Source organism: Salvelinus namaycush, chromosome 19 (assembly GCF_016432855.1).
Source record: "Salvelinus namaycush isolate Seneca chromosome 19, SaNama_1.0, whole genome shotgun sequence".
NCBI classification, from domain to species: Eukaryota; Metazoa; Chordata; class Actinopteri; order Salmoniformes; family Salmonidae; genus Salvelinus; species Salvelinus namaycush.
The window spans coordinates 4238136-4261220 of record NC_052325.1 but is presented as its reverse complement, the minus strand read 5'-3'; the positions used below and the strand labels follow the sequence as shown (position 1 = coordinate 4261220).

The following is a 23085-nucleotide window of genomic DNA, read 5'->3' as shown; positions in this document are numbered from 1 at the left end:
CCTAGAGCCCCTCTCACCATGGCCATAGGTTACTCTGCTGGTGGGTGGGTGTGTGTGTGTACCTTGGCTGTAGGTGATTCTGCCAGGCGAATGAAGAGTTTGTTGATGCCTGGCACTGGGCTGAATGAGTAGATGAAGTGACTATCCTGTGGGGTGTAATTGAAAGAGGAAAAGATGAGTGACCTGACTCAGTCACCTTCCAGGTAGAACAGAACACCAGCCCTTTACTCCAAATCTCTAGACCTGGAGTATTCCTGATCTAGAGTGACACTCACCAGGAAAATAGGCAGCTGGAACTTGTCGTTGAGTACCACTGCGTGGACGCTGCAGGGCCCACACAGCCTGGCTGTGATCTCACCTAGGAAGTTAGCATGGAAGATGAAGAGCAGGATGCCTGAGCCTGGATGGAGAAAGAGAGGGAGGAGAGACACAGATTTAGTTGGGATGAAATGCTTTCCCTAAACACTACCCAGACAGAGTGTGTGGAGGGGATTTGCACTGTTTGTGCGTGTATCCTACCCTCTCCAGGTGTGTGCGGCGATAGTTTGTAGGCAAACTCCAGGGAGAAGTCTGGTCCCTCACACAGTCTGTGACACGCCAAAGGGAACACTGGCTCCAGCAGGGCCAGCCGAGTCTCAAAGTACGCCCGGATAGTGTCCTCTGCCACATTTGACAACCTGAGTGTGTGTGTGTTTGAGGGAGAGAATGTGTGAGAGAAAGAAAAAAATATTTTTATTTTGTTTGTAACCGGCGTCACTGTGCTGCTAATAGTATGTGAGGATACAGTATAGGATCTTAACTCCGTTACATACAGGTAACTGACAAAATTATAGAAACACTTGAGTAAATGAGGGACACAAAGTATATTGAAAGCAGGTGCTTCCCCACACACACACACACACACACAAACACACACACACACACATGCACGCGTGTGGTTCCTGAGTTAATTAAGCAATTAACATCCCATAATGTTTAGGGTCATGTGTAAAAATGCTGTGCAGGTCATTATTTTGGCTACAATGGCGATGCCCCCATAGGATAGCAATGCCTCCATCCACAAGGTTTGAGTGGAAACAATGTAAATGATGTAAACCATATGCCATGGCCATCTCAGTCACCACATCTCAACCCAATTGAACACTTATAGGAGATTCTGGAGCGGCAACTGAGACAGCGTTTTCCACCATTAATGACTAGGATTATGCCTTTGGCTTCTGGACAACGAAAGACAGTTGATATGAAAACCAATAGAACAGGAGGGCGGCAGGTAGCCTAGTGGTTAGAGCGTTGGACTAGTAACCGAAAGTTTGCAAGATCGAATCCCCAAGCCGACAAGGTAAAGAAAAAAAAAGTTGTTTCTTCCCCTGAACAAGGCCGCTCCTAGGCCGTCATTGAAAGTAAGAATTTGTTCTTAACCGACTTGCCTAGTTAAATAAAAGGTCAAATAAATAAAAGGAGAGAAATGGCATAGCGGCAGGTCCAATAGGGAAGAAAATGGAAATACATTTGTCAATACAAATCATTGAAAATACTTCACCAGAATGCATGACTTAGCCACAGAACAATGGAGGATCATTAGCTTTGGATTGTTTCAAATCACAAGCTCATAGGGAAGCCCGCAATTTGGGCAGCGCGCGTGGCAATAGGATTAGCTGATTGAGTTTCGGCTGTCAATGAACAAATATGTTTGAAGATAATGCGTCTTGAATATAATTAAACATTTTGAGAGGAAGGGGTGTGTGGTGAAGACATGGGTGAGTCTCTCTCCAGAATGGCTCAACTGTCTCCTGCCAATTCACTGTTTAATTTTGTGAATTGTTTGCCCTTTAATTAAAATTTAAAATAAATTCCCCATTACATGTCACCAGTAGTAAATGTACCGTCATTTGGTTACATTAATTTATCATTCTCATTCTCAGAGTGGAAACGTTGTTTGCAGAGTTCAAAACCTGCTACACTTGTGGGACAAGTTTTGGTTCATTTCATAACCATTATTTACGAGATTTGTTAATGTTTTCATTGTCTTTTGTTTCGAGTACTTCATGTGAGCAATGAGCACTTCATGTGAGCATTGAGCATGTGTCTGGTTGCTCTGTCCTGATAATGTTGAGGGAGCGCGTGCGCCTGAGCACGCTTAGAAGTACTTGGCCTACTGCGCTGAAATGTAGGAAAGTGTTTAACATCATTGTGAATGACATTTTAAAACTATAGTACCTCACAGCAAGCTACTTGAAAAATCTTTACAACAATCTTCCCCTCGATAATCACTATTCCTCAGTGTGCAAGAGCAATGGAAGTTATAGTCCTACTGCTGCATTTGCCTATAGGCTATGAGTTCCATGCGCTAATTTCTTTAGCCGCCAATGGATCACGGTGTATCAATATGGCAGAGGCTGGTGATCTCACATTATTTTACTTTTAAATTTAAGATTTTTATTATATGAATTCAGATTGTTATGATTAACCATGTGACAATGATTTTGAGAAACAAAAATGTTATTATTGAAATTAAACTGTTTCATGAAAATCACAACTGACACGCAGAACGGTATAAATGGTAGGATAAATTGTAACCTTCCCGAAACTTGAAACTCGCGTGCTGCCTATGAAGTCTTTATAAAATAATTGCCTCCACATTTCCATGGTCGGATTTTGCCTATAGGCTACTGACTGAAGCAAGGTAAGACATGCCTCATAATATGAAATAAAACATTCAGGTTTCAAACAATGGAAAATGTTTTTCAAAATGCATTCAGCCTCCAGCTCACATGGTAAAGTGGTGGGTGACAAGCCTGTTGCCTGTACTTGAATTGTGAATGGGAAGGACGTAATCAAAAACCAGTTGAGAACTAAAAATAGTAGCTCCTTTTAATCGTGCAACAAAACTGTTTTTATCACGCAATTGCATTTACAATTGTTGCGCTATGAATGGGCCTATAAAAGCACGTTTTACTCCAGCAGCAACCAGCTGAGGAGCTGCAGGAGAAATCCCAGTAAAAAAAAAGGTTCTGTATGCTGTGTGCCTGTGATATTTATTCAATACAACTAAGGTACTTGACGACTAATGAAAATACACAGGCCAATTTAATTCCACTAAATTATGCAAACTAACCTATAGACCAATAAGCATGATGGTTAAATATACTTACATCAACTGGTATTTCTATCAATAAATAAAAAGCATTATTTTGCAATGGGATTTTTTTTCTCACTGTCATTTTGGCCAGCAACAGTTTTATTTATTGGCTTTTCGTTTTTTATTGGGGGGTGGCAAAAGCCATCAATTGCCGGCTAACCCCGTTTTAGACAGTTGGAGAATCTATGCAAAGGTGCATTGAAGCTGTTCTAGCTTGTGGTGGACCAAAGCCCTATTAAGACACAATGTTGGCCTTTCCTTCATTTTGTCAGTTAGCTGTACATACCTTTACTTATACAAACCAATTCATATATGTTTACAAAGAGCGAGTGGAGTGTGTGTGACATGGCAGCAACACTCACATGTTGATGTGGTCCTCGATGAGCTCATACACCAGCAGGTTGTTGCTGACCTTGGCGAAGTGCATGGCCGTATTCTTGTGTTTGGACAGGATGTTGCAGTCGGCTCCGTACTCCAGTAGGAGGCGCACCACATCAGCATTACCCCTCTTGCATGCCTACAGAACAAAGGCTACTGGTAATGAACTATAGCGATAAGTCTAACACATACGACTTTAGCAGAGATGAGGCTATTCACAAAAAGGGGTCATTGACAAAGTTCATCTCTGTGCTTTAGGGGTGAAGTTGCGTTCTAATTAAACACAGCATTTATCTTCACCTCCCCCATTTTCCCCTTATTTTTTCTCCTCCCCCGTACCTTCATCAGGGCCGTCTCTCCTCCCAGTGTCTGAGCGTTGACGTAGGACCCTGCCTCCAGGAGGATAGCAACTGTGGTCAGGAAGTTCTGAAATGATAAATGAAAGGATAGAGGGTTAAGTTAGTAAGTAAACATTGCAGAACAGAAATTTAACATACAAACAAGGGGAATGTATACGTGTGTACTTGTAATAAGGTGGTTTAAACCAGTCTGTCCTGTGTTACCTTCTCTGCAGCGTGCATTAGGGCAGTGGTGCCATTTTTCTGCCGTCCGTTCCCCTTCACCCCCTTCTTTATCAGCAGCCTCAGGATATCATCCTGTCCCCCTGCTGCTGCCAACATACTCAGGGACATACCGCTGGAGTCCTGTGGGAGGCAACAGACACACAAACACACACCGACTCCTTCATTACTGAGGACCAAAGCTTTCCAAAGCCTCTGGTAGCAAATACTATGGGGAGGGGGGCAGCAATCCAAATGTATCTGTGTAATTGTTTAAAGAATTAAAGGGAGTTCACTTTATTGAAAGTTAAAAGAGAATTTAGCTTTTTTTAATTTTTTACAACCAAATCTCAATCTTTGACGTAAATGGCACGTTATAGAAGGGTCCAGATTTTAAAAGTATTATTTTTTACGAGGATTAGGAAGTGAATTGTTGGTTGGAGTAGGTCTCTCGAAAACAAGTAAAAAATAAATAAAATGAAAAAATTGCAAAAGTGTCAATTTCCATTTAACATCCCATTTACAAAAAAAAAACATGAGATTTGGCAATAAAAAAAAGCTAACTTCTACTTTAAGCATATCAACTTACCTAGGGTGTTGTCTTTTCATCCAAAAGGGTTTTAAGTTCATAAAAACATCATCAAATCATAAAGCAGTTTTCCATAATTGTTAATGGTAAAGTTCTAAATCCCTTTTGGAAGACTAATGGACAAGTAGGCTCTACAAATATTCTGAGAACCGAAAGAACATGTCTTGCAGCTTAATAAGTTTACGTCAAGTAACAATTTATTAACCAAGCAAATATAGTATCTTAGAGTACACACAATGAGCACCAGGGGGTAACGAAAGGCAGCTTGATAACAAATACATGTTGCTGAAAAAAAACAATTTAAACAGTAAATAGTGGGGTGTGGTTGAAACACCTGATAATTTTTCTCAGTTAACACCTAACAGAGCTGTTACAGTTATAACATGAACTGATAACTAAACTAAGCAATTTATTTACATGATTCTTCCATGAACCTTGGTCCAATTAGAAGTACTTTCAATAGTAATGAAATATAATAATATTAGTAGTCAAGTGGATTAAATAAGAGAAGCAACAGCTATCAAACCCTATACAACTTAGTCTGTTTAAATTAGTGTTGAGGAACTTAAAACTGCTGTGAAATCAATATGGTTAAGACAGTAGTGAGTAATAGCAACATTAATATAAAACGTTGAAAGGTTTATCGTTTGACAAGAAGTAATAAAACAAGTAGATGGACAGCTAAAGCCTAATAAACCACATCAAATTTAGTACAAGAGGAATAGGTTGTGTGATTCTCTGAAACCAATTCCACATGCAGAACGAATTAACCGTTTCCAATCCACAAAGTACATTTCAGTTACCTATCAATTGTAACTGAGTGGATTGGAGAACCGAAAACTGCCTCAAATTGGATGAAAAGTCAACTAACTTTAGTGAACATTACAGTAAAGTTACTAGTGACTGTAAACAAGGCTTCGGTTTAGGAACCATGTTAGAGTCTCCACACATAAAGGGATGGCCATTGAAAAGTCTACCCGTCCTTGCCAAACCAATTAGCCATCACTCACGCTGCATCCGGATTCTCCACACTTCTTTCAAAGACTTTATTTGCACACTTCCAGTCACTTTGGGAGAAGGGTGGACAATCTGAATGCAGTCATAACTGGGCCCTTTGCTAGGATCTGTCACTGACCTTGCCTGGTGCACAGATTTTTCCCTTTCAGAACCTTTCAAATGGTCCTCAAGCGCAAACTCTGACCACCTGGCAAGCCTCATCAACAGTGCCCTTTGACCAAAGCAACTTGCCAGGACTGAGATGGCTCACTGGGTCATGCAACTGGGGGAATCTGGCTTAGTAAAGAAAATAAATGACATCTAGATGCAAATATACACAAAAACAAGGTCGATTGTAATTACTGATAAAACTCAAATCGTTGGAAAAAATATAAACTGAACAAAAATATAAACATGAAGTTGTTGGTCCCATGTTTCATGAGTTGAAATAAAAGAACCCTGAAATTTTCAATACGCACAAAAAGCTTATTTCTCTCCAATATTGTGCAGAAATGTGTTTAAATCCCTGTTAGTGAGCATTTCTCCTTTGCCAAGATAATCCATGCAGCTGACAGGTGTGGCACATCAAGAATCTGATTAAATAGCATGATCATTACACAGGTGCACCTTGTGCTGGGGACAATAAAAGGCCACTAAAATGTAGAGTTTTGTTTCACAACACAATGTGACAGATTAAGTTGAGGGAGCGTGCAATTGGTATGTTGACTGCAGGAATGTCCACCAGAGCTGTTGACAGATAAAAAAAATATTTCTCTACCATAGGCCAAATCCATTGTCATTTTAGAGAATTTGACAGTACATCAAACCGGCCTCACAACCGCAAACCACGCGTATGGCGTCGTGTGCGAGAGCGTAGGCTGTCATTGTAAATAAGAATTTGTTCTTAACTGACTTTTGCCTAGTTAAATAAAAGTTAAATAAAATAGAAAAGCGCAATAACCGATGTTCAGTTTGTGCACCGCTCTGTATCGCAAAGCCATATCAAATCGCTTGTTTGTAAAATAGTTGTTCCAGAGCTCAATACTGAGAAATAAAAATGATACCTACAGACAGGGACTACGGTAGTTGCTTCCAATGCTGTGTTTTTAATCGCAATTGCATTTTGAAATGTTATAAAATGAGAAACAATCTTTTTCTCCCAGAGGAGAGCCGTTTGCTCATCACATCAGCAGTCCCCAGCGAAATAGGCAGAGGGACAGACGTTTACGTTACAGGAATCATGAGGATATTGCTCTTTACGGTTTGACCAAATCATGGTTTTAGCTGCCCCAAAAAATAGTAAGGTTTGAGTGAGGTGACAATGTAGAATGTGCAGCTCGCACTGATGCGATTGTTTTTTTTCTTCTTGCACAGCCATGTCAAATGGTTGCAAAATGCGACTAAATGGTCAGTCTGGAGCCATGAAACCCATTCATACCGCACATCTACTAAAAATAACCTGCTAAGTTCCCAGGTATGCTGGTCAGTTGCTTTAACTCAAAACCTAACCTACACATATACATTAGCTACACATACAACGGTACAGGCAAGAATACACAATATTTTATACATCTGGATCCAGATCCATTTGGTGAAAGTAACGGATAACAGTAATGTGATCAAAAAAGTATGGTCATCAGTTCAACTGTCTAGGTTTGCACTACTTTTTCCCTCTATGAAGAAAACAAAACATTCACTGTACTTGGTACATGTTATCTATGCATGTGGAGCATATATTTCAGTCAGTTATCTTGGGTATTTTTATGCAACATGGGTCTTACGGAAACATGGGGTGTGTTTCGATTCCAAATGTGCGTCCATGAGCCTTGTTGCTGTTGCTGACCCAGAAGATTCAGTTTGACAGGCTTTATATAAAGGACCATTGGAATTGTTAAATAAACTAAAAAGGTATGAGTCCATCTTTACTTGCCTCCTCTCGCCATGGTTGCAAATGTGTGACCTTTACCAAAGGACTTTGAGTTTTGGCGCCACATAATACACTGTGCCAAGGACATTTTACAATTCAAAAGAAGTTCTGAAAATTCCCTTATCGACTAAACAAGTTTTCATGCATGTTACTATGTAGTTGCTACAGATACTTCAATGAATAAAGTAGGTAGTGGTATGGTTAAAATTCTACTTAATTCTTGCTTTATGTCATAAAGTGAGATCAGAGTGAGCCAGGATGGTCAGATTAAATCAAAAGCAATCCTTATCTCCTTTCTCCATCCTTGCTTACCTTGAACCCTGGGGAGGTTCTAGTTCAAGGTAATCACAAGGACAGATAAACAGGAGGCTCTTCTGGAAGTCCCAACGGCACCCCTGATTTCTGATGTACCCCTGATTTCTGATGCACCCCTGGATTCTGAGTATATGGACTTGGTTTTTCATGGTCCATGTTTTGTTTGCCTGAACTATGCCTCCTGCACATAGTCTTTAATGTGTTATGCACATAGTTTTTTACATCTTTCCATGTCCTGCCTTGTAGAGCTGGTTCAGCTGCAATACATGCGTCACATTCCTTTTTACCTGGAATCTTCATCAGTTTAGTGAAGTCTCCTAGCTGCCGCCTGACCGCAGCCTGAGCCTCATTACTCCATATCTTTGGTTTCCTTGGTGTTGCCACAGGACCTGCCCCTAGACCCTCCTCTTGACAGTGTTCAGGTGCTGTCATTGTTCCACCAACCCAGTCCTTAGCACTCATAGCCTCTATTGTTTCTTTGTCTTTCTTTGCCAATCCTTTCTTTGTCTGTTTTGTGGGGTCCAATCTTGTAAGGCCATTCTTCCGTTTTATAGATTTTACTGTGTTGTGCACATAGTTTTTGATGTCCCTCCATGTCCTGTCTCTTAGAGCTGGTTCATTGTGCAGGCAAACTTCACAGTCCCGTTTACCTGGAACCTCCATCATTGAGATAAAGTGTCCCATCTGACGGTTCACCGCAACCTTAGCCGCACCACTCCACGGCCTCTGTTTCCACACTGTGCCCAACTTACCCGTCCCCACAGAACCTGTCCCCAAAAGAACTGCACCCGCAGGCACTGCCCCGACAGGAAGTGTCTGTGTTGGAAGAGTCTGGGCAGGAAGTGTCTGTGTTGGAAGAGTCTGGGCAGGAAGTGTCTGCGCATGAAGTGTTGGTGTAATAACTGTACGTGCTGGAAGTGTTTGAGCTGGAAGTGTCTGCGCAGCATATGTTCCAGCAGGATATGACGTCGAAAGTTGTGTCACCGCAGGATATGTCCTCACAGGATTCATCCCTGAAGAAAATGATCTAGCAGGAGATGAGAGGTCATAAGGACTTGCAGGACATGCATTTGCAAGTTGTGTTTTTTCAGTACATGACCTTGCATCATGCGTCTCTGCTAGGTATGTCCCTGAAGCATATGAACCTACTCGATAGGTCTCTGCAGGATGTGTCACAGTAGGATATGAACTAGCGGGATTTATCCCGGCAGGATATGTCCTCGCAGAATCTGTCCCCGCAGAATATGACCTCGGAGAATGTGATCCTGAAGGATATGACTTCGAAGGATATGTCCCAGCATGATATGACCTTAAAGGCTGTGACCCTACAGTATATGACTTCGCTGAATATGTCCCTGTAGGATATGATGACCCAGTGGGATATGTGCCAGAAGGATATGTCCTTGCAGAATCTGTCCCTGTTGGATATGTCCCTATGAAATGAATACATACAGAAGAAAAGGATTCATGAATGTGCCATTATTATATATTGTTTAGAGGAACAGAGCAAATACTTTAGGGTAATAAGTTGCAAGCTTCTCAAAAATGTAGATCTAGCAAAAATGGAAAATGGCACAAAACAACTTTAATTGGGATTTTTTGACTGAACATTTAACCCTTGAAACAAAATGAACATGTTGTCCAAATACTCTCCAAAGCAACTGATACTCACCATATGTAGGTGAAACAATCCTTTCCTCAGATGGCCCTGGAATTACCACTGGAACCTGATCCATTGCAAGCAGCAATTTGCTGATTTCTGCTAGATGTCCTGCGTTTTCAGAGAGCCTGTAGTACTCTTTGTGGACCTGGGTGTCATGTCCCAATAACTTTGCCACCTGATCCAATTCACTTTCATTCAAGTTTAGTATTTGGCAATGGATAGCAACCTCTTTCCTCACTGTCGCATGGATCAGACTTTCAGGATTCTTTGCATTACACGCACGTGCAAATTTCCTCAGACAGTCAGACCCTCTGACGTAGCTTGCTGCATCTGGGCTCCGTGCGAAGACATAAGGGTTGTCCTTTGACACACCAACTTTGTCTCTGTTTGCAATTAGGATCTCAAGAGATGAGATCATCCTCGCCGTTAGTAGGACCGGCATTGTTCTACCATTTTTGCCTTCAATTTCCACCCTGGTTAGTTTGTCGTCACCAAGCTCCTGCTCCAGCCTTGAGAGGCTATTGAAAATGTCTGCACTAGCTGGAGATTTCTTTCTGTTTGTGTATGTTTCCAACAGCATTTTCGCAACCTCTCCTGTCCTTTTTCTGTTGAAGAGAGTTATTTCGGCAAGAAGAGTTTCATTGAGCTTTTTCCAGACAGCGTTGGTGGGGCTCTCGAGCAATTCTCTCTTTGCTGTGTCCTCTGCAACCTTGAGAAACTTCTGAAGTTTTATCAAATCCTCAGTTAGTGAAGTCACATCAACTTCATCACACTGAGGGACATCACTCAGGGACAGACCGGAAAAACAGTTATTCCAATTGTTTTCAAGCAGCTCAATGAACCTTTTGGCTTGTTCCTCTGCCTCACGGTCCTCTGTCATACGACTCTCCCCAAAAGCTATTTCAGTAGCTCTTTTCAAGGAATAGCCAATCTTTAAAGCAAGAGATGGGGTCTTGTACCTGTCAGAGGTAGGGTCATGACCACTCATTTTCCTGGCAGCATGAACGGCCAATTTGAATTTGGATGGTACACATACTTCATGCAGATATTGGACACCACAGTCCATCTCATTTACAGTAAGTACAAATCTAGCCAATTCCCTCATTTTTGAACTAATGTAAGTAAACTGTGACTTGGCATGGCCATGCTTTGCAGATAGTGCATTGCCATATTTACATATCAGGGGATCATTTTTGATGTGGCATTGAATGTCATCTTGATTCATATTGTGTATTATTTCTTCACATCCTCCAGTAGAATAGACAGGCAATGGAAGAAGTCGAGAGGACGCAGCCTGGACCCGCACTCTTTTTCCTCCCCTCTTTTCATCTTGTCCTTTTCTGGCTTTACATGAGCCCTCATGCTTCCATAAATCTATTTTGTTGAAAAAAGCTAAGCAGTGTTGGCAGGGCAGGTAGTCACGCACAGAAACACCATTGTAAGAGGGTCTTTTCTTTGTGACAATTTCTCCATCTCCACTTTGAAGAACTTCCAAGTTGTGTAGATAGTTGCCTTTGTTACGGAGTTGGTCAAGCAAGAGAGACCTGATTTTGGAGAGTTTGGGGAAGCTGATAGCATGAGCTACAGCTGCTTCTTCTGCGTGCATCCTTTCTAAATGTCTTGCAATTTTGTGGTGTGGTTCATTGCAATACAGGCAGAAGTACTTTTTGTCCCATTTTCTTTTACCGTCATTTGTTGTACTACATGTGCTGACTGTCATTTTTGTGCTAGAACGTAAGTTTGACCGTGTACCTTTCCGTGGCACACATTTTTTGCGGCAAGGTTTTTTAGCTTGTGAGGTTTTTTGAAGGGACTGCTCAGATACATTATTATCGCAGGAGCGTTCTGCTTTAGATGGAAGAGGATCTGACCCACTTGGGACGTTTGAATCCAGTCTTTGTCCTTCTACCTCATCACCTGAACTGTTCTCATTGTCACTTGAACTGCTCTCTTCAGCACAATTCTTTATGTCACATAAAGCTCTCTCCATGTCACATAAAGTCTTCACCACATCACATGAAGGATTCTCTTCATTTTCTGAAGGATTCTCTTCATTTTGTGAAGGATTCTCTTGCTTGTGTAAATGATTCCCTTTGTATAGAGTACTCTCACGGTGAGGATTTCCTCTGCGGTGAGGATTATCTGCTGCACATAAAGGCATCTCTTCATTATCACTTAAACTCTTCTTTTCCTCATTTAAATGCTTCTCTTTGCCACTTAAACTCTTCTGTTCAACAGTGCATGCCTGTAAAAGAACAAGTAAACGTAAGATTCATAAGACCTTATAATGCATTTTGTTTAAAATGTATGAAAAGTGGGATGTAAAACTTGGGGGGAAAAAGCACAAGTAGCTTCAAAGCTGTTGCAAGTTAGTATTTAACTTGTGGCAGAGAGAAATTTGGTTAACTATACATCTGGGGTCCTCTGACCCATTTCATACGCAGATAAATCTAAATAGTGAAAACCCCATAGTATTGCTCATTGAAAACACACGTGCGGTACACATTGTGAGTCATTCAAATGATTGCCCAGGAGCACCTCAACAATGCTCTCAAACTTCAATCACAGTCAAGCGAGAATCAATGCAATGGTTACACAGCACCAAACCGTGTAGACTTTGAATTCTTCCATAATAAAAACCACATGTGACTCATTCAAGGAACAGTTCATGGCTTTATTGTATTAAGTAGCGAACTACACCGTTTTCACATTGTAAATATGTCTGACGAGGAATTAATATTGTGATGTTGGATGAGATGCTGCATGGAGACCAGGAAGGCACAGAAAAGAAAAATGCCATGCAACTAGGCCTACATTTGGCCAGTGACTTTGTTTCTAATCCTCCATATATTCTGTATTTTGTTACATGCATGCAAATGGTGGGTGATTTATGTGTGTTTTCACAAATAAGACCGGAATAAGATCCTAAAGCGTTTGGAAGCCTATGAAGATGAAAAACAAACCCAGCTTCAACTTAATTCTGGTACTTGCCCAACAGGTACCAGTTGCAGCAGTAAGTTTGAGAAATATAATTCTTTCCATTCTCTTAAAAGCAGTAGTGTACTACATTTATATGAAAGTGTCCTTAAAAACACTGATTGGACCGTAATAATACTATTGTGTCCTTATAATTGCACATCAAGTAAAGAAGACTATATTTAACAACCCAAACAAAAACATACTGTAACTGGGCAAGTATTAGTAACCTGTCATTTGTAAATAAATGTTTTGTTAAAATGGTAGATGTTAGTGGTACATTTGAAACGGTAAAGAAAGGCTTTTCCACGGAATACATGCTTATGGCAGTAGTTTGTTAAAACGGTGAAAAAGCTTTGATCTATTAATATTATTTATATTGTACACAAAGACAACGGTATGGCAAAAGCTGAAATGTGTTACCAGTATTGTAATGATTGACTCAATGGACCATTTTCCTTTTAGCTTGGGGTTATTCGTTGTTGTCGATAATGATGAGTGAAACGCAGCAGCATTTTTACATGCTCTGCGGTGGTACAAGAATACTTTTCTGAAGGCATTACTGTACCTGAGGCAAAGGTTGTATTTTATAGCTTCTTGTGAACTAACCTTTTGCTCATCATGTCCTTTGTCTGTAAATGAGAAGATCATAACCGCCTTAGATCACTCTAGAAACGCAAAAAACACTCAAAAAACATTCAAATCAATGTAAAGCTCGGATTTATTAATTGCCAGGCATCAAGTTGGAACAACAATTTATGAAGTATGATGGCCTTTTTTTTTTTTTTTTACCAATGCAATAAACAATTTAAAACTGCATTTTCCTATTCAAGCTTCAAACAGCTTTACAAAAACATCTGTAGATCCATTAGGCTAAATTAATAACTGAGTAGTTTAAGGGCATAATCTGCTTACCTTTGTTGGCTCACTGGTCCTCAACGGATGCAGTCAGCTGGTATTGCAGTCGGATTCTCTCCTCGCAATCGATGTCCTGGTATTCAACCACTGCATGCCATTACTGGCTCTCACGTTTTATGCAATGTTTAATTATTAAACTGCATTATAAGTTGATCAGAGTGGATAAGTTGATCAAGTTGTATGTTTGAACCAGACTGGCAAAATTAAACATTTTTCTACACTTATGCACAAATGTAATTAAAAGCAGCAATCTGTAACTTTCATTTCCAGTCATTCCTACGGACCTTCCAATCATTTCTGTAATAAAAGTTACATATTGTGGTTTTAATTGAGAAATGCATTATGGCTCTTGGTGCTGATGTACACTACCGGTCAAAAGTTTTAGAACACCTACTCATTCAAGGGTTTTTCTTTATTTAACTATTTTCTACATTATAGAATAATAGCGACGACATCAAAACTATGAAATAACACATATGGAATCATGTAGTAACCAACAAAAAAAAAGTGTTAAACAAATCAAAATATATTTTATATTTGAGATTCTTCAAATAGCCACCCTTTGCCTTAATGACAGCTTTGCACACTCTTGGCACTCTCAACCAGCTTCACCTGGAATGCTTTTCCAACAGTCTTGAAGGAGTTCCCACATATGCTGAGCACTTGTTGGCTGCTTTTCCTTCACTCTGCGGTCCAACTCACCCCCAAACCATCTGAATTGGGTTGAGGTCAGGGGATTGTGGAGGCCAGGTCATCTGATGCAACACTCCATCACTTTCTTTCTTGGTCAAATAGCCCTTACACAGCCTGGAGGTGTATTGGGTCATTGTCCTGTTTAAAAACAAATGATAGTGGGACTAAGGCCAAACCAGATTGGACGGCGTATTACTGCAGAATTCTGGTTAAATGTGCCTTGAATTATAAATAAATCACAGACAGTGTCAACAGCAAAGCACCTCCACACCTCCTCCATGCTTTACGGTGGGAAAAACACATGCTGAGTTTGTCCGTTCACCCACACCACGCCTCACAAAGACGCGGCGGTTGGAACTAAAAAATATCTCCAATTTGTAGTCATCAGACCAAAGGACAGATTTCCACCAGTCTAATGTCCATTTCCCGTGTTTCTTGACCCAAGCAAGTCTCTTCTTATTGGTGTCCTTTAGTAGTGGTTTCTGTGCAGCAATTCAACCATGAAGGCCTGATTCACGCAGTCTCCTCTGAACAGTTGATGTTGAAATGTGTCTGTTACTTGAACTTGAAGCATTTATTTGGGCTGCAATTTCTGAGGCTGGTAACTAATGAACTTATCCTCTGCACCAGAGGTAACTTGGTCTTCCATTCCTGTGGCGGTCCTCATGAGAGCCAGTTTCATCACAGCGCTTGAAGGGTTTTGCGACTGCACTTGAAGAAACGTTAAAAGTTCTTGAAATGTTCCATATTGACTGACCTTCATGTCTTAAAGTAATGAACTGTCATTTATCTTTGCTTATTTGAGCTGTTCTTGCCATAATATGGACTTGGTCTTTTACCAAATAGGGCTATCTTCTGTATACCCCCCTACCTTGTCACAACACAACTGATTGGCTCAAATGCATTAAGGAAAGAAATTCCACAAATTAACTGTTAAGGTACACCTGTTAATTGAAATGCATTTCAGGTGACTACCTCATGAAGCTGGTTGAGTGTGCAAAGCTGTCATCGAGGCAAAGGGTGACTATTTGAAGAATCTCAAATATAATATCTATTTTGATTTGTTTAACACTTTTTTGGTTACTACATGATTCCATGTGTTATTTCATAGATTTGATGTCTTAACTATTTTTCTACAATGTAGAAAATAGTAAAAATAAAATAAAAACCCTTGAATGAGTAGGTGTTCTAAAACCTTTGACAGGTAGTGTATATCCAATAGTTAACGTACACTTTAAAAGCGGATCTGTTGTCACCAAAGTTGGTTAATGTATGTATACGTTTGAAAACCCGAGAACCAGGCTAAAGCTTGTGAGAGAAGAGTGTCCTCATTTGAATGAACTCACAAGTATGACCACACACATAGGCTACTTTAACAAAAGTTAAACATCTTTATTTGACTAGTTGTGAAAAGTTAGTGCTGAATAAATATGTGGAACAGCTGGGGATCCCCAAAGACAGGAGGGAAGCGGGGAGGAGAATGCCGGTGACAGGTACTCTGGGATTGGGCTAAAAATATTATTTAGAACACGGAACGTACCTCCTGGTCTAGATTGTAATCCTCTTTGGAATTGAGTGCAAGTTTCACAGACATGTAATCCCCGCTTTTCACTGCATCCCGCAGCTCACCTGAGGGACACACAGATTCACATCAGTAGTTGTCTACATCTATGTACATAGTGTGTGGAAGCGAGCGGTTCACGTACAGCCGATGTTGAGAGACATCTGGGAAAACATGAGAGAGAGGGTAGGCAACATATTAAACTATTAAATTACTAGAGGGGTTGTGTCATAAACCCTCAAAGTTCCAGAATGGAGTGAAAATGGCAAATTCAAACCAGTCTAATTGGAATTAATGGCAGTAGCATAATCCAGATTTTACTTATGCAGGAAAATAAAAGAAAGGCATGTGATACAGTTGAAGTCAGAAGTTTACATACACTTAGGTTGGAGTCATTAAAACTCGTTTTTCAACCACTGCACAAATTTCTTGTTAACTATAGTTTTGGCAAGTCAGTTAGGACATCTACTTTGTGCATGACAAGTAATTTTCCCAACAATTATTTACAGACAGATTTGTTCACTTATAATTCACTGTATCACAATTCCAGTGGGTCAGAAGTTTACATTCACTAAGTTGACTGTGCCTTTAAACAACTTGGAAAATTCCAGAAAATTATGTCATGGCTTAAGAAGCTAAGATAGGCTAATTGACATCATTTAAATCAATTGGAGGTATACCTGTGGATGTATTTCAAGGCCTACCTTCAAACTCAGTGCCTCTTTGCTTGACATCATGGGAAAATCAAAAGAAATCAGCCAAGACCTCAGGAAAAAAATTGTTGACCTCCATAAGTCTGGTTCATCATTGGGAGCAATTTCCAAACGGCTGAAGGTACCACGTTCATCTGTACACACAATAGTACGCAAGTATAAACACCATGGGCCCACGCAGCAGTCATACCGCTCAGGAAGGAGACGCGTTCTGTCTCCTAGAGATGAACGTGCTTTGGTGCGAAAAGTGCAAATCAATCCCAGAACAACAGCAAAGGATCTTGTGAAGATGCTGGAGGAAACAGGTACAAAAGTATCTATATCCACAGTAAAACGAGTCCTATATCGACATAACCTGAAAGGCCGCTCAGCAAGGAAGAAGCCACTGTTCCAGAATCGCCATAAAACAGCCAGACTACGGTTTCTAACTGCACATGGGGACAAAGATCGTACTTTTTGGAGAAATGTCCTCTGGTCTGATGAAACAAACACAGAACTGTTTGGCTATAATGACCATCGTTATGCAAGGAGGCCTACAAACCTGACTCAGTTACACCAGCTCTGTCAGGAGGAATGGTCTAAAATTCACCCAACTTATTGTGGGAAGCTTGTGGAAGGCTACCCAAAAAGTTTGACCCAAGTTAAACAATTTAAAGGCAATGCTACCAAATACTAATTGAGTGTATGTAAACTTCTGACCCACTGGGAATGTGATGAAAGAAATAAAAGCTGAAATAAATCCCTCTCTACTATTATTCTGACATTTCACATTCTTAAAATAAAGTGGTGATCCTAACTGACCTAAGACAGGGAATTTTTACTAGGATTCAATGTCAGGAATTGTGAAAAACTGAGTTTAAATGTATTTGGCTAAAGTGTATGTAAACTTCCGACTTCAACTGTATATCAGAAATTGTGTAATAGAATTAGTGTCAACCTAAAATATTGTCATATAATTATAAATAGTTTATATGGGTTTTATACACATTTTCTGTATAAATAGCATCCAAAGTATATGTAAACAGACCATACATTTCTCAGTACTATTATATAACAGGGCTAGAGGCGTCACTAGAGGTTCGAGTCCAGGCTGTATCACAAACAGCCATGATTGGGAGTCCCATAGGGCGGCGCACAATTGGCTCAGCGTCGTCCGGGTTCGGCCGATGTAGGCCGTCATTGTAAATAAGAATTTGTTCTTAACTGACTTAAATAAAGGTCACAGGTTACATATTTAAATAAAGGTTACATAAAAAAAATGTAAATACAATAATCAGTACTTTTATAACTTGTCTAAGTCGTATAATCAACTGATTTCAGTCACCGTATGGCTGTGGATTGACTGCATTGTTTGAATGGAATGTTGGCATATTGGCAGTTAATTTGACAAATTAATATAATCGTTCCTCTAAAACTGGTCTGTTAGCTAGCTTTTATCACAGCACTGGCAAACCATGGTTGACCAACTCCCTGACTAAAATGGCTGACCTTTTATACCACCATTTGAATGTTTATGGCCATTCTAGTATTCTAATTTTATGGTAGACACTTACTGGGAGATAGCGGTGGAGCAGAGAGAATCTCATCCTCTCCGTTCAAATGTTTCTGAAAGTCCTCCAGTGTCATCCAGTCCAAGTTGAGGTCCATTCCAAGGTTAAGAGAGGCTTGTCCTTTGTCTGTTAGTCACAAACCACATCAGTATTATTTCACATGGCCATTTGGAGGGTCTCTGTCCAGAAACAGCCCCTACCCCTAGATCTGAAAGGATTGGATAGGTGTAGTGCTGTGGCGGTCATGATGATTGTCATGCAAACAACTGCGGGTCTCATTGACTGTTAATTAAAATAAACACGTTTCGCATCTCCTGGTTTCCACGCATAGCCTACAAGCCACCGATGCAGACAGTTGGAACATCTACATTTAAAAAAGTCTAATATAGCCTACACCATCACAACAAATCCATTCTTTCTTTTAGACAGGTCTAAAGAAATATATGAAGAAAATGTAGCCTATTTCAGAAGAACAGTATAGCATATTCTGAGTTGTCCTTATGTTAGGTCCTGATCTGGCTATGCCATATGGCTGTGGGCTACACTAGCTCATTTAGCAGACAAGATGTGCTTAGAATTCCGTGGCATTATTTTATACTACAAAGAATACAATTGAACATAGCTAAATAAAATAGGACATTTTCTCCAAACGATTTCAGAGGGAGTGCGCAAAAAAACGTCATCAGTAGCCTGCACTCGAATAGCGAAAGGAGGTTACGTTTTAATATGCAAGCAAGGCAGCGTGTCCATAAGGCTAGGGGAAGCTTTTCCTGAAGTAAATTGCCAAAATGATATAGCCTAATTAGCCTACTCCTGTCTACACAGAAATAAAATAATTGAAACTAGGCTACTAAACCATGATTTGGATCATTAGCTTCTTTAAAAAATAAAAAATAAGTTGTGGATTATTTTAAATAGTATTGCCTTCAGTCGGAAAGAAAGGCAGCGCACAATTTGGGCAGATTAGTTTTGAGTTGTGACTGTCTGAAAAGTAGATGCCATACCAGACACATCGAAATATTTAAAAATACAATCACAGAAAAACATAGTTTGGAAAGCAAATGGTTATTGCTGTAAAGGTAAGAAAATGAAAATACTAATGTCTTTTAGTTATCAAAATCCTCAACTTAATTTAGTGAACAACAGTATATCCTATCTTATTGGCACCAGACACTCCAATGTACTTGTTCTCTTGCTCAATTGTGCACCTGGGCCTCCCACTCCTCTTTCTATTCTGGTTAGAGCCAGTTTGCACTGTTCTGTGAAGGGAGTAGTACACAGCGTTGTACGAGATCTTCAGTTTTTTGGCAATTTCTCGCATGGAATAGCCTTCATTTCTCAGAACAAGAATAGACAGTTTCAGAAGAAAGTTCTTTGTTTCTGGCCATTTTGAGCCTGTAATCTAACCGACAAATGCTTATGCCTCAGATACTCAACTAGTCTAAAGAAGGCCAGTAACATTGCTTCTTTAAATCAGCACAACAGTTTTCAGCTGTTAGCCTTTTAAAATGATAAACTTGGATTAGCTAACACAACGTGCCATTGGAACACAGGAGTTGTTTGCTGATAATGGTTCTCTGTACGCCTATGTAGATATTCCATTAAAAATCAGCCGTTTCCAGCTACAATAGACATTTACAACATTAGCAATGTCTACACTGTATTTCTGATCAATTTCATGTTATTTTAATGGACAAAATAAAAATTGCTTTTCTTTCAAAAACAAGGACATTTCTAAGTGACCCCAAACTTTTGAACGGTAGTGTAAACTAATTATTATATGTGTAAAATTATCATGCACCTGTCGGAACATAAATAGCGAATGGAGGAGGCTTTTTCCACGGTTCATTTTCACGCCAGCCAGGTAGGCTATACTCCTGTTGTAAAGCAAAGTAATGTGCTTAATATTAGGAAAGTTGAGAAATAAATATAGTAGGCCTAGCTTAAAGAACGCTGATGGGATCCTCCTCTTTTTAAAAGAGGCTGCCATCAAAATTATGTTTACACAATTGCATAGCCTATAGAAATGTTGCCGCAACATGAGTTCATGGGCTCTCATGAAGTGTTTGATTAGATTTTCAATTACATTGATGTCATAGTGATTAGAGGGACAATAGAGCGTTGAATACCTGGCCATTAGCGACTGGCAGTTAGAAAGTTTGGTGGGCTATTAACGACCATCAGCAGCATCAGAGCAGTTTTGGAGAAGCGTAGTTACTATGACTAAACAGTCACGTGGAATTTGCCTGCAGTCATGATTCATGACCGCCGGTATGGTGGTAATTCGTAACAGCCCTAGGATAGGTGTAAGCAATATGGTATTTTTGTAATGGATGCATGTCTACACTGAGTGTGTGTATGTGTGTTGACTTTTCCATGTGAGATGGTTCTGTGGCGTACCAGACTTGTCGGCGCTCTCCAAGGCGTCTTGATTGTCGTCGCAGGCTATGAAGAGGCGTGGCTCGCTGTCTTCCCTCCTCCTCCTCCTTCTGTCATCGTCTTGGGTCCTCCTCTCCAATCGTTGAGCCTCCTCCCTCCGTTCCTCTCCGCCAAACTTTGACTTCTGGGCGGGTTCCTCCTCTGCCTCCGCCTTGTCACTAGTCTCCACAGCAGCGGGGCTCTGACTGGGCCGAAATGCTATTAGAGGAGAGGAACAAATAATGTTAAGTTAAGTGAAAATAAACAAATAAAAAGGTGGAATACGCAACAGGCATCATGTCAGTTAAAACGTCTTGGTTGAGTCACTATGTAGTGGCTGCGTCCACTACATTTATCGGTAATTCAATGAAAGCCCAATAGCACGTGTCAAACTCATTCCACGGAGGGCCGAGTCTCTGCGGGTTTTTGCTTCTTCCTTGTACTTGATTGATGAATTAAGGTCACTAATTAGAAAGAAACTCCTTACCTGGTTGTCTAGGTCTTAATTGAAAGGAAAAAAACTTAAACCAGCAGACACTAGGCTCTCCATGGAATGCGTTTCACACCCCTGCCTGATAGTGTAAGCTTAACAATGGAACTTTGTAACTCTTCTTACCGTCTTTATGTTTGGTCTTGTCTGGCTCTGGCTTCCGAGCAGGTGACTCCTTTGTCGGCTTGGTCCTTTTCTCAACTTTCCCTATGAGCTGAAATTTTTACAGAAATATATTTAAGATTTTACTTGAGGCAGCTTAAGGTAGGCTTTCAGCACAACAGTGAAGGCCTTGCTGCTGGCTTTACCACCAGCATTGATTTACTAACCTCACTACATGTAGTGCAAAGCTGCTTGGTTTACCTTCGGTGGTTTAGTGTTCTCTGCAGGGGTGGGCTGGTGGACCATCTGTTTGCGGGGAACGCGGTCCTTGGCCTCACAGTTCAGCAGGAACTTCTCAAACAGGTTAGTGGAGGTGGCTGTTTCCTTATCCCCGCCCACTTCCTCTTTAGACTCCTCCTCTCGGGCCTTGCTGGTGCTGGCCCCTGCACCAGAGGAGGATGAGGGGATTTTCAGTGGTGCAGAGGTGGCCTCCTGGCTCTTGCCCTTGGCCTTCTTGTGGACGTGGGCTGGGGTGTCGCTGGAGTCAGAGGTTGGTGTGGGCTCATCCCGGCTCTGGCTCTTGAAGGAGGCGAGGCTCTTGAGTTTTGCAAGGCCACTTGTGGAGAGTGTGGGCGAAGTAGTTTCCGGCTTCTTGCCTTTCCTGTCCTGAAGGAAGTCCTTGATGCCCTGCAGCTTCAGTTCTGACTTTCCCTTCTTATTCTTGGGCTTGTCATCAGTGCGAGACTTTTCAGTTGGTGTGGTATCATCCGTCTGGGACTCAGATGGCCCCTCGCTAAGCTCCTCTTCCAGGGGGGCGGTGGCCTCATCTTCAGTGGACTCCAGATCACCCCTTTGATCCTTCTTTGTCTTTTTCTTCTTCCCTTCCTCCATGTTATATTTTTTCCTATGCTTCCCTCCATCCTTGGCCTTGTCCTTCCTGTGCTTCTTGGAGGGCATGGGGGCTTCTTCCTCATCATCAGATTCAACAAATCTCTTCTTGGAGTCGGACATCTTGGTATTGCGGCCCGGGGTCGGGGGAGGGGAAAGCTCCTCTTCATCAGACTCTGGTGCCGGACGAGGCCTGAAGTCCTCATTGCGCTTGTCTTTCTTCTTTTTCCTCTTCTCCTTCGGGGGAAGTGCCTCTTCTTCCTGGGGCTTCTTCTTTTTCTTTTTCTTGACAGGCAGGTCTGTGGGCTTGTCTTTATCACTGTCGCTGTCAGAGTCGGCATCGAACACGTCACTCTTCATGGGCAGCTTCTACAGAGAAGAGGGGACATTCACATCAGCCATAGAAAGTGATATCAGTTAGTCAAATGTATACTGAACAAAAATATAAACGCAACATGCAACAATTTTACTGAGTTACAGCCAATTAAAATACATTCATCAGGCCCTAATATATGGATTTCACATGACTGGGCAGGGGCGTAGCCATGGTTGGGCCTGGGAGGGCATAGGCCCACCCACTGGGGAGCCAGGCCCAGCCAATCAGAATTTGTTTTCCCCACAAAAAAGCTTTATTAGAGACAGAAATACTCCTCAGTTTCATTAACTGTCCGGACAGCTGGTCTCAGACGATCCAACAGGTCCTGGGCTGGCGTGGATACAAGTGGTCTGCGGATGTGAGGCCAGTTGGACGTACTGCCAAATTCTCTAAAACAACATTAGGCGTCTTATGGTAGAGAAATTAACATTAAATTCTCTGGCAACAGCTCTGGTGGACTTTCCTACAGTCAGCATGCCAATTGCACGCTCTCTCAAAACTTGAGACATCTGTGGCATTGTGTTGTGTGACAAAACTGCACATTTTAGAGTGGCCTTTTATTGTCCCCAGCACAAGGTCCACCTGTGCAATGAGCATGCTGTTTAATCAGCTTCTTGATATGCCACACCTGTCAGGTGGATGGATTATCTTGGCAAACATGTAAAGTGTTGGTCCCATGTTTCATGAGCTGAAATAAGATCCCAAAATTTTTTCAGATGCATTAAAATATTATTTCTCTCCAATTTTGTGCACCAATTTGTTTACATCCCTGTTAGTGAGCATTAACAGGGATGTAAACAAATTGGTGCACAAAATTGGAGAGAAATAATATT

General features: G+C 41.0%; 2 protein-coding genes across 3 annotated transcripts in view; both read right to left on the bottom strand.

Annotated features, from left to right (window-relative positions):
• Positions 1-23085, bottom strand: part of LOC120064068 (M-phase phosphoprotein 8-like) — a 36432-nt gene that overhangs the window by 1219 nt on the left and 12128 nt on the right. For both annotated transcript variants that reach the window (XR_005478562.1, XM_039014397.1), the window contains exons 3-13: positions 21250-22245; positions 21013-21100; positions 20379-20615; positions 17982-18104; positions 15695-15783; positions 4081-4221; positions 3857-3943; positions 3502-3656; positions 520-677; positions 276-400; positions 63-146 (exon numbers count right to left, since the gene is read on the bottom strand). Coding sequence is in view for 1 of the 2 variants with exons in the window: in XM_039014397.1 (XP_038870325.1) it covers positions 63-146; positions 276-400; positions 520-677; positions 3502-3656; positions 3857-3943; positions 4081-4221; positions 15695-15783; positions 17982-18104; positions 20379-20615; positions 21013-21100; positions 21250-22245 (2283 nt within the window). In the remaining variant the exon portion in view is untranslated. The remainder of the gene's footprint in view (positions 1-62; positions 147-275; positions 401-519; positions 678-3501; positions 3657-3856; positions 3944-4080; positions 4222-15694; positions 15784-17981; positions 18105-20378; positions 20616-21012; positions 21101-21249; positions 22246-23085) is intronic.
• LOC120064066 lies at positions 6233-11784 on the bottom strand. The gene is made up of 2 exons (XM_039014396.1): positions 9577-11784; positions 6233-9337 (listed from the first exon to the last, which is right to left on the bottom strand). The coding sequence occupies exons 1-2, from the start codon at positions 11726-11728 to the stop codon at positions 7935-7937; spliced, it is 3555 nt and encodes a 1184-aa protein (XP_038870324.1). The 5' UTR covers positions 11729-11784; the 3' UTR covers positions 6233-7934.

Bases quoted from the DNA above. Each gene is read 5' to 3' on its own strand.
- LOC120064066 (XM_039014396.1), bottom strand. From the start codon at position 11,728: ATGCCTTTATGTGCAGCAGATAATCCTCACCGCAGAGGAAATCCTCAC. The intron at 9,338-9,576 runs GTGAGTATCAGT...TTCATTTCATAG, and splicing joins GATTGTTTCACCTACATATG to GGACATATCCAACAGGGACA.